The 10,906-nt window shown below is 35.7% G+C and overlaps 1 protein-coding gene across 2 annotated transcripts; it reads left to right on the plus strand.

Annotated features, from left to right (window-relative positions):
• Nucleotides 1–967: 967 nt before the first annotated feature.
• LOC121977588 (exocyst complex component SEC3A-like) lies at nucleotides 968–5,229 on the plus strand. Of its 2 annotated transcripts, XM_042530076.1 has the most exons (7): nucleotides 968–1,451; nucleotides 1,540–1,607; nucleotides 1,697–1,799; nucleotides 2,376–2,521; nucleotides 2,807–2,924; nucleotides 3,582–3,662; nucleotides 3,790–5,229. In XM_042530076.1, exons 3-7 carry the CDS (start codon nucleotides 1,725–1,727, stop codon nucleotides 3,946–3,948), a joined length of 579 nt encoding a protein of 192 aa, XP_042386010.1. In that variant the 5' UTR covers nucleotides 968–1,451; nucleotides 1,540–1,607; nucleotides 1,697–1,724; the 3' UTR covers nucleotides 3,949–5,229. The 2 variants fall into 2 exon arrangements, 1 of the variants encoding a protein (XP_042386010.1); XR_006110949.1 differs by lacking the exon at nucleotides 2,376–2,521.
• The last annotated feature ends 5,677 nt before the right edge of the window (nucleotides 5,230–10,906 follow it).

Consider the following 10,906-nt stretch of genomic DNA (forward strand, 5'->3'; position numbering starts at 1 on the left):
TTGGTTGGATAACCTAGAAGGTACATTCAAATAGATGACCCCCACAAATATGGAAAAATATTGAGCTAGTTGCTTAACACTTACAAGGTTCAGCAGTTGATTGGCAAAAAACACCGAAAAAGATCTTCGAGAAATAAGGAATCACTTGGTGATTATTTTGAGGTATTTTGAAAGAAAGTACTTCTTATCTTCTGTGGTAGCATAATGGTATATAAGGTGATGGTTAGTTGACTTTCCTAACACTGGTCCATGGGAGATCTTGACTTATGGATAAACAATATCCTCGGTGGAACATAGAGATATATGGTCCATAATTAAGCATAATTTTAGATGAGCCCAACCATTTGGAAGTCTTTGCTATATTTGAATTTTTTACATGGCATGCTATTAGCCATAGTGCTTTAATGACCTGATTGATTAGTAGAGTTAACTCTTGTTTTTAGCGCATGAGCTATTCATCTTTAGGTTTGCCAATTGATGACCACTCATAATGGTACAAAAAAAAACAACGCCCTTATTTCTTATACAACTTGATCAAGATACTGTACCTACCACTTAGATTTGAACAAACATCCATTCACTACAAGAAAATCCTCATTCAACAACACTCAAATGACAACGGTTTTAAGCCAAATCGTTATTGTTTTGCCTTTTAACAACGGTTTTAACAAAAACCGTTGTCTTTTAGCAGTATTTTTTTGGCCTACGACAACGGTTTTTAAAAATCATTGTCTATTTATGCTTTTTTGGGGCTACGACAACGATTTTTAAAGGCTACAACAATAATTTTTGAAAACTGTTGTCTATGTGCACTTTTTTGGGATTACGACAACGGTTTTTAAAAACCGTTGTCTATTAAGTGATGTTGAATACCTATGTTTTTCTTCGTCGTTTTTTTCCCTTCGCCTTTTTTTTGCCATCGCGTTTTTTCTTTCCCTCTCCCCGAAATTTTTTTGCCGCTGCATTCCTCCCCCCTTTACCTTCTCGAAGATCCCTAAGCATTTCTGCCCCCTTCCGCCTAGCCAACTGTTCCCCTGACCTCGACCTCCCTACCACCGATCTCCGCGCCATCTCCACTCATCGCTCACCATCTTTCTTCCGCTGTCCCATCTCTGTCCCCAGGCACCTCCCAGCTTCCCTAGCCTCCTCCCTCCACTCCTTCTCCTATGACACCTCCCTCCGCCGCCTCACCGACGTGTGGCTCTTCCGCCTCCTGAACCTCACCAACCTCTTCGTTGTCGGCGCCCCCATCTCCACCAGCGACCCCGCCATCGTCCTCTCCCAGATGCGACGCCTCCGCCCGGCAGAATCAAGCTTTTTGGCCGTCGTCATCTCCGCACTATTTTTTTAAATTTTTTTTGCCAATCCGATGCAGTTTTTGCAATGAAACGGGGGAAATCGAAGACAGATGCATCCAAGAAGTCAAAACAAGTGGTTGCTCATTCATGCTGGTATTTGTCACATCTTTTCTCCCTTGGAATTCTACTAAGCCTTTTGCTGAATCTTGTCAATGATTTCCTTCTGCCGTATTTTCTTTAGGGATTTGATAATCTTAGAAGCCAAAGTGTTGCTCCTCCTCAGTGGACAATGAGAAACAAAGGTGACAGGTGATTGCCTCCAAACTACTCTATGTCAGAGATGGATACAAGGATATGCTCTATAAAGAATGCACTTATTTATTCATGTCCTCTTGCAGGAACCGCATACTTCTATGAATTTTAAACATGAGCAAAGAGATATTGGGACGTCTTCCAAAAGTTGTTGGGATAGACATAGTGGAGATGGCTCTCTGGGCAAAGGTGTACCTCTTAATTTGTCTCATCTGACCTTTATATATATGCATATGAATATGTGAATACAAAGACTAATGAGTTTTATTATTATCTTAAGATTTATAGTGTTCTTTATATGTGAAGTTGTACCATGTTGCAAATTCAAGACTAAATATTAGATTAGGAATTAGGCTAGTATTTATCAAAAAAAAAAAGTGGAAAAAGCTTTGAATTGTAGCTACTTTGGCAAAGTATCTTACTCATCCTTTTCTAACCATCTTCTATCAAGCACGATAGCGTAAGAACTGCTCTTGTTTATCCTGAGCTTGAAACTGTTGTTGTCATGCAATCATTAGAACTTTAAATTTCAATGTTTCTTCAGTTGAAGTTGCACAAATCTTACTTCTCACTCTCTCCTTTTTATGTGCAGTTCAGTGTACAAAAGGTTTTTAATAGTCATTCTGCTAATTTTATTCAGTGCATATGATTAGTGAACACAGTGCTTGAATATAGGCATTGGATGTTCTATACCTGTACATAGTCTACTGTGTATGTAAACCAAAGCAAAAAAAAATGAGAAAATAAGTTATTATTCTGCTACAGGAAAATAATACTGCAGTAAGCAGTCAAGTTATTACTCATGGTGGTCAAGACGCATCTGGTTTGATTCAAGGTCACTCACAAGTTACTATCGAAAGAGATCTTGTTTCACAAGCTGAAGAAGAAGATATGGAGGCTCTCCTTGGCACGTATGTTACTTGATTATGTTTGAATTATCATGTAAAAGTCATGCCTAGCATGCAGATATGCATCTTTGATACTTCCGTGATGCTTTTTGTTGCTCAATGAAACGGAGCATTTAATCTGATGTGTTTATTTTTCTTTTCAAATTAACCTTCAGGTGTTTGTTTTCCAATATATGAATCTGTACCTCCTTTATCTTTTGATAAATTTTTTACTTGCATTATGTCCATAATGTTCCCTCTAATATTCACACTTATGCCATGATTCACACACAAGATATTCTGATGTAGGTATGTTATGGGAATTGGTGAAGCAGAAGCATTTTCAGAAAGGTTAAAGAGGGAACTTCTGGCTTTAGAAGCAGCAAATGTTCATGCACTTGTTGAATGTGAATCCATAATAGAGGAGGTATTGCTGGTCTTGATATTCTATAGTTCAATTTTATGTGCCGAGTCATTAGCAAGGTCTCTCCAACTTTAGATTTCAGTTTGTTGAAAGCATTATTGTCTGCCCTAGGTCCTTTCCTGGAAGCTCATGCTTTTGGGACCGGTGATCATTTAATTTGGTCAGTTTCTATTTTTTTTATTAAAAAAATATATGTCCAGTTATGTCAACTCATATATTGGGTTGAACAATCAGGTATGGGATATGGTCGGTTAATCAACTTTAATAAATTTTATTCATGTCCGTTACAATCTAGGACTACTTGTTTGGATATATGCAACCTTATGGCCCATAAACTCCTTTCGTGACTTCAATATGATAGGCAAAATCTTTACTTACTTCTCATGATAATTGATGTAATGATAACAAATCTGTCACTGTGGTAAGGTTGCTCCCTTTTCCTTTAGTTCTACTTGTTTCAGCTTCTGTAGATTGGTTTAAATCAACTATTATCATTTGATCAGCTTGGTAAAGCAAGTGGTAATAAATGGAAATCACTGTCGGAAGAAGTTAGTGCCATTTGTTAATTAGTTCTCATCCACCAGACCAATCTTCCAGCTTTGAAGAGGAAAATGAATTAGTAATGTTTTTTTTAATTTGAAATTTCTTTCTGTGTTCCAGGATAAAGGTCCTTATGTTGCTAAAGCAGCTAAATTGAAGACGGAGTACACTAAGAAATTAGCTATGCACAATAAGAATCAGGTTTATCATCTCGCAAGTCACTTATTTTCCATCAATTTGATAATAATTAAATTGACTGTTCTCGCCATTTGATAATCATGACCTTATAGGTATATATCTGAGAGATTTTTTCTCTTTCATTTTGCAGACATTGAGTGTTGTCCTGGAATTCTGGAAATCCTTCTCTCATGTCCAGACATTAGAGCTATGTGAAATTTTTATTCTCTGGTTAAAGTTCATACAGTACTTACTACAATTCTCTTTTTTTCTTATATTTTATATTTTTCTTTGCGTGCAGAGGAGGTGAGTTTGTATTGGGGATATTTCTCTTTATGTTAACTAGTGTGCTCTATATCTTAGTTGTCATTCAAGCTTAGCAACTCATATTTAGTTGTACCCTAGCTTCTTTCTGAATTTGTCTGAGCTAATTACTTGTGAAAATGTTAACTTTATTCTTCCATTTGTTTTAAAACAACTTTAAACATTTTATGCCTTATCTTAAATTTACTTATTTCCAAACCTTTGCCTGGTGTTATAATCATAATATTAATATTTTTACTGGTTTAACACTTTAGAATTACTTCAAATTTGTTTTTTTTGTTTGAAGCTCTATGTTCCCTTTCTACATTAGAAGTATTTACTTGGTATTCGAAAACAAGGGTGAAATTGATGATATTATCATTAATAGGATAAAAGAATGGATGCAAGAAATATATTGTGAGGTTCTAACCATTGGAATCCTTGTAACTTTCCAAAGCACTTTATGAGTAACTCTTCTATTCTCTCTGATGCTTCATTGGCTTGCTCCATTAATTGTTACATGTTATCCAATTGTTTTCTACTTGGGCAATTGAAGTTTTTTTCCCCATTACACAAGCGTTCTCTTCTATCTTTTTATTTGACATATAGTGAATAACTAGCATTCTGGGTGAAAATATCTTATTAGTTCTGCTCAGTGTTAGAATGTGTTATGTTAGCACTTTCATGGTCATAACTATAGAAGAGAGGTCTCCAATATGTGACTTTGCATTTGACCTTTCAGTGTTTGTTGGATAAGTTTTATGGCATTGTCAACCTTAAAGTATCATGCTTTGGTTTGAATATGCCATTGGACTAAATTGAACTCAATGAAGAACCATATGATTTATATGATTGAGATCGTTGCAAATTGCCAAATAGCTATGGATGTTATGCAATTTCATTTCCTTCTATACCAGTTGCTAATTTTCAATAACATGCTGCACAAATAAGACAACAATAGTGCAAAACTAAATTGTATCATTAATCCGTATGTGTTTCAGTAGGTTAAGATAATTCTTATTCGCTTACATGTATATTTTATCTTTTAATGTTTTTATAATTTGTTTATTTTTATCAGCTCCTACAACTTAATTCTGCAGATTTGATTGTCAAGGGAAATTTGTATACTCGGTCACGTGAAGATGCAACCAGTAAGTTGCTGGAAAAGGTTTTAAAGATTCAGTTGGGAAGAGGATTTTAGCTGACATATTTTGGATTTTGATTACACAGCTATTATTCTCATTTTGATGTGTGTAGTTAATTTTCAAAATTTGAAGATAACATTTTCATGGATTGAATGTAGTAAATATTTAATCTTGTATTGGTGGTTTCTTTATATTAAATAAAGATTGGTTGTTTGTTATTATCATGTTACAACATGAACATTAAAGACAACGGTCAGAAACGTTGTAAAAAGTACGTAACCATAACAGATTTTTTTTTGTGAAAAGTGATAAAAGACAACGATTTTATTCGTTGTAAAACATATTAAAATTATATACCACAACAGTTTATATCTGTTGTAAAAAGAGTCTACCACAACAGCTTATATCTGTTGTCGAAATTATCTACCACAACGGTTTTAAAATGTTATCATATCCTTCGTAAACAAATTTTGAGATATAAACAACAATGGATAAAAACTGTTGTCTAATGTCTACAAAGACAACGGATTCAAAACTGTTGTCGTAGGGCAATACATTCTACAACACCCTCAGTTACAACGATTTTTTGACCCTACGACAACGGATAATATCCGTTGTCGTTTGCAGTTTTTGTTGTAGTGATTTTATCTTTATAAATCTTCACTTCTACTAGAATGCTTTATAGATCTTTATAGAGCTTGACTTCATGTGATTAAGTTGGTTGGTTCAGTGGCTCGAGACTTGTTGGAGATTTGAGAAGGATATTCTGGGGTAACTAAGGGACCTTAGGATGAGAAACATTATGACAGTGTGTTGATATTTGAAAAAAAAAGACGAACTATGTAGGTGAAGAATGAAGGATAATGTGTGGAGCGAGTCGAGGGCTTGGTGTTATATAAGGGATGATTAACCTACTGGGAGATGGTTGATTTTAACCACAGTTGGCTATATAGCAGTGTGAGAATAGCTAAAGCACGGTGAGCTTATTGTTGGTCGATCCTAGGAATATTGTACCGGTTCCATTGTACAAAAATTTTATAAAAGTGTCGAACCTTTCCAAACAACCTATTGTGTTCTTTAGAAATTAAATTCGGAATCGCAAACGGAACTTAATATTATTGATTCCAAATTTAACTTATCTGTTCTTAGTGGCTTAGACTTGGATCACAAACGATGCTTAACATTATTGATTCAAATCCACCCATGTTACAAATTCAATTAAATATTAATTTCAGAAATTAGCTTCCAGGTTAAACATGGCGAGTTACTAGACCTTCTTGGATATGGGAGCAACCACCACTTCCTAGACAAAGCCTTTCAATGAAATCTAATATTTAATTTTCTTATATAACCCTAGGTTTAACCAAAAGGAACAATCAAATCACAAATTTGAAAAAAAAAAAAAAACACAAACTCGAATCACAAATTCGAAACCTAGAATTATATGCCTCTTGTGTTTGGAATTCATACAAAGAAAACTAGTATGATGCGGAAGATAATTACTAGTTATACCTTTCTTTATAAGCAACAACCTCTTGATCTTCTACCGTATTCCTCTTCTTATCTCGGGCGTCGTGTCGACGACGATCTACCGAGATGAGAACCACCCAAGCCCTTCTTCTTCCTTCTTCCAAGTTTCGGCCAAGCAAATTTCTCCAAGAGATAGCAAGTCTCGGCCACCACGACCAAGCTCCAAGGGATTCTAGAAATAAAAACTCCTTTTCCTCCTTCTCCTAGTAAGATCCGGCCACCTTCCAAGCTCCAAGAGATGATGAGGTTCGGCCAAGGAGAAGAAAGAAAAAAGAAAAGGGAGAATAAGTGGGCCGACAACACCAAGGAAGAGAGGAGAGCAATAGAAGAGAGTTTTCTTTGTGAAGACACCTCCTCCCTCTCTTTTATAATCCTTGGTCTTGACAAATAAGGAAAGTTTTAATAAAAACTTCCTTATTTTCTTTTCCATGAAAAGGAAAAATTAATTGATAAAAAACAATTTCCTTTTCTTTTATTAAAGTGGCCGGCCACCTCTAATTCTCCAAGAAAGGAAAGTTTTAATCACAAAAATTAAAACTTCCTAATTTGTTTCCAAAATTTTTTAAAATAAAAATTTCTCTATTTAACTACGTGGTGATTGCATTATATTATTGTTATTGTTCCGGCCGTGTTGGCCGATGTATATGTGGCCCAGAGGGCATTGTAGAAAGTTTCAGATTATCACCCGTACATGGGAGGTGCTGCCGAAATTTCTTCGGACATGGACTCCCCCGAGCCGTGACAGGAAAGAAATTGTAGAAATAAAAACAAGTAAATGCAAGATATATTTATAAAAATAGAATTATAGAAATATTTACAAAATGAGAAAGAAAACTAGTTTAGACTAATCCAAGTGATTATCAACTAATGTTATAAGCGCAACCCCCAGTAATGATGTCAAAAACTTGATGTGGACTCACAAGTATACGGGTGTCGTCAAGTAATAAAAGATTATCGATCCCACGAGGACTAGTTATAAGCACTAACGATTACTCACACCGAATTAGCTAAATGATCGAGGTTTGATTGCCACACACTAAGTGAAGAGAAGTAAGATTGAGAATGAGAAAGAAAGAGAAAGAGTGTAGAGGAACTTGGTTTGGGAAATATTCTAGGGGTTCCATTTCATTGTGATGTTAATTAATGTATCATGGATCACCTATCGCATATTCTCTATTCTTATGCACTTATAGAAAGTTATATTCATTACCAGCTCTTCCCCGTGGAGGTCAATCAGAATGCTATCTTAATATATATCCTATGCTACTAAATGAAAGTGATTTCTATGAAATACGGTAACGGGATACCCTTGTCACTAGGGCCTCTTGGTCATAAATCATAAGAACACACTAACACTCAATAACATAGAAATAGAAATAATAATTACGTCCAATTTCCTACTTCCTTGTGGAGGATTGCCTCTCCTTTCAAGGTAATACCTTAGATATCCGGAAAAAGGATACCATTGTCACTATGGCCTCTCGGTCATACTATCTATGGCATTCCCTCTATAGGATTAGAAAATCAACATAAATATTCAATCAAACATAATAATTAAGCTCAAACATAATACACACATAAGATCTAATAGATACAAGGTATAACAATGTCATATAGATAGAAAATTAGAAAATATATGAGTTTTACATCAATTCATATCACAACTACTCCCTTAATCCTAGAATAATAGATTTACTCGATAACTAGAAGGAGAGAATCTAAAGATAATGGAATTGAAAGCATGAAAACCTAATTTAGAGAAAGAAGGAAGAAGAAGCTTATCCAATGCATCAAGTGATCTTCGGATCCAATTCTTTGCTTCTGGAGAGATGGAGACATTGAATTTAGCTTCAGATCATCTAAGAAAGCGCTGAAGAAGTCCAGATCTCACCCAAGTTAGATCTCCCAAAAGGGAGAACCTTCCTTTAAAAAGGGGAAGAACTCCCCTTAAATAGAGCTTGGCATGGGCCTGGCATGGTCCATGCCATGGTCGTGTGGCATCCACATGGCCAAGGTCTACTTGGGCTTTCATTCAGAGGCATGGCCATGTGAATTCCACATGGCCACAATCAACTCTGACTCTGGAAAATCCACACGACCGTGTAGATCCACACGACCAAGGTCTGCTCCTTCTCTATTTCATTGACATGACCATGTAGAATTCACACGATCAGGTCTTGTTTCTTCTCTATTTAGTGGCATGGCTATGTGGGTTCACACAACCGGAGTCTTCTCCTCCTCTAGTAAGTGGCACGGTTGTGTAGATTCAACATGGCTGGGCCGTTTGTCTTCGTTTATTCTCTAAGTTATCTATAAGCGTCATTTTCACTCCAAAAGTGCATCCTGTCAATAAAAAAACACACAAAGAGAAGATCTTCAACAAGGAAGAGTAATTATGCTAAAAATATGATAAGAGATGTAAAAGTTCATGGATCAACCGTAAATAAAGTAAGTGAATGTGCGTCAAAACATGCATAAAAGTGTATATAATCTGCACACATCAGTGTCTAGGGCTATAAAAGAACCAAACGTTCATGAACAAGTTTAGTGTTTAGCTTGGTAAAAACTTATTTATATTCATTCAATATACACAAGACTAATTAAATAACAAGTTTGAACAGCTCATTAAACTAATCCAATAAGTTTGAATATAGATGTGTTCAGCTTATTAATGTTCCTAAACAATATTTGCGAACAACATTCGCGAACAACATTTGTGAACAACGTTCATGAACAATGTTCACGAACCATATTCATCAATAAAACTCTTATCAATATGCTAAATAAGTAATAAAATAAAATAAAGAAATAAGTTTGAATTATCAAGCTCAATAATCAATTAAACAACTAAAAGTTTCAAATAATCAAACAAGCTTTAATTGAGAGCTCGATAGCATCTAAATGAACCAAGCTCATGCCAAGTTTGAATTAAGAATGCGATAATATCTAAATAAACCAAACTCAAGTCAAGCTTCAAACAAGCTCAAGCTCATAAAAAATAAAGCAAGCCAAGCTTAAACAATCATTTCAAAAGCTTGGATCATTTTAAGCTCAGCTCAGCTCAGCTCAGCTTGGTTATCTTATGAAATAAGCTTCAACACCCTAAAGATCGGCTCGGCTTGGTTCATTTACAACCCTATCAGTTGCCTAAGGTTTAAGGTTCGGGGAACAAGACCGTGTTATAAAACACGGTTGTATTATGTTTTCCTCTACTATTAGAGGCACGGTTGTGCCAAAAAGGCACGACCTAACTATTATTTCACTGTATATAAGGAACAGTAGTGCCTATGGGCATGACCTTAGCATGGTTTCGTCTAAAAATGGGACATGACTGTGTGACAAGATAGAGACATGCCATGGGGCATACTAGGGAAGCCCTATTTTGGCACAGCCATGCTTTATAAGCATGACCTCACCGTGTGATCCTCTGCCCAAGGGACATGACTGTGTCAAAGGGAAATGACTTCAAAGAGACATGGTTGTGACATGTGAACTGCGACCCCTGGATTCCTTTAGCACAGTCATGCTCTTTAAGCACGACTTTACTTCATTTATTCTTCCAATTAGCTTCAATGCTCGTAGAAGAATCCACGGCCAACTCATGTTGGACAAGAAACCTGAAAATGTTGAAAAACTCAATAAGAACAATAAAAGAAAATGAAAATAACTATCAAAATGAAATAAGAAACCGTTGGGTAGCCTCTTATGAAGCGCTCATTTAAGGTCACAAGCTCTCTTGCTCAATCTAAGGGAGGGGGTTCAGAAAAATATAGTCTTTCCTCTCCTTCAATTGGCATTCCCAAGAAATATCTTTTCAATCGCTACTCATTTGCCTTACAAAATTCTAATTCCTTATTTCAAATATCAACTGCTCCATAAGGATATACCTTTTAAACTCTGTAGGGTCCTATCTTTTGGTGCAATTTGCTTCTAAGGTTTTGATATTTGATAATGTACCTAAGTTTGGTCAGTTTGACCAAGGGTTGATCCAAACAGAACTTGATATTTGGAAGAGACAAGCAAGGAAAAGCCCTAACTTAGTTAGGTAAGGAGAAATCCTAGGGGGAGGTAACCCTAAGTGGTAGAAGTCTTTATGAGTGAAGCTAGGTACTGGAAATCCTAGAGAAAGGTAACCCTAGGTAATGGTAAAGTCTTGAATACAGTCCAAGCATGAAGCCTAGTAGGTTAGGTAGACTTACTATAATATACTAAAGATGTAAATAATTAAAATTTGCTATAATTAAATTATTTTAAGGAAAATAAATTTATTTTAGTAGATAATTTATCAGA

Source organism: Zingiber officinale, chromosome 4B (assembly GCF_018446385.1).
Source record: "Zingiber officinale cultivar Zhangliang chromosome 4B, Zo_v1.1, whole genome shotgun sequence".
Taxonomy (NCBI): Eukaryota; Viridiplantae; Streptophyta; class Magnoliopsida; order Zingiberales; family Zingiberaceae; genus Zingiber; species Zingiber officinale.

Coding starts and splice junctions, on each gene's coding strand:
- LOC121977588 (XM_042530076.1), top strand. CDS start 1,725: ATGAGCAAAGAGATATTGGGACGTCTTCCAAAAGTTGTTGGGATAGAC. Junction 1,800..2,375: donor AGATGGCTCTCTGGGCAAAG/GTGTACCTCTTA, acceptor ATTCTGCTACAG/GAAAATAATACTGCAGTAAG. Junction 3,663..3,789: donor CTATGCACAATAAGAATCAG/GTTTATCATCTC, acceptor TTCATTTTGCAG/ACATTGAGTGTTGTCCTGGA.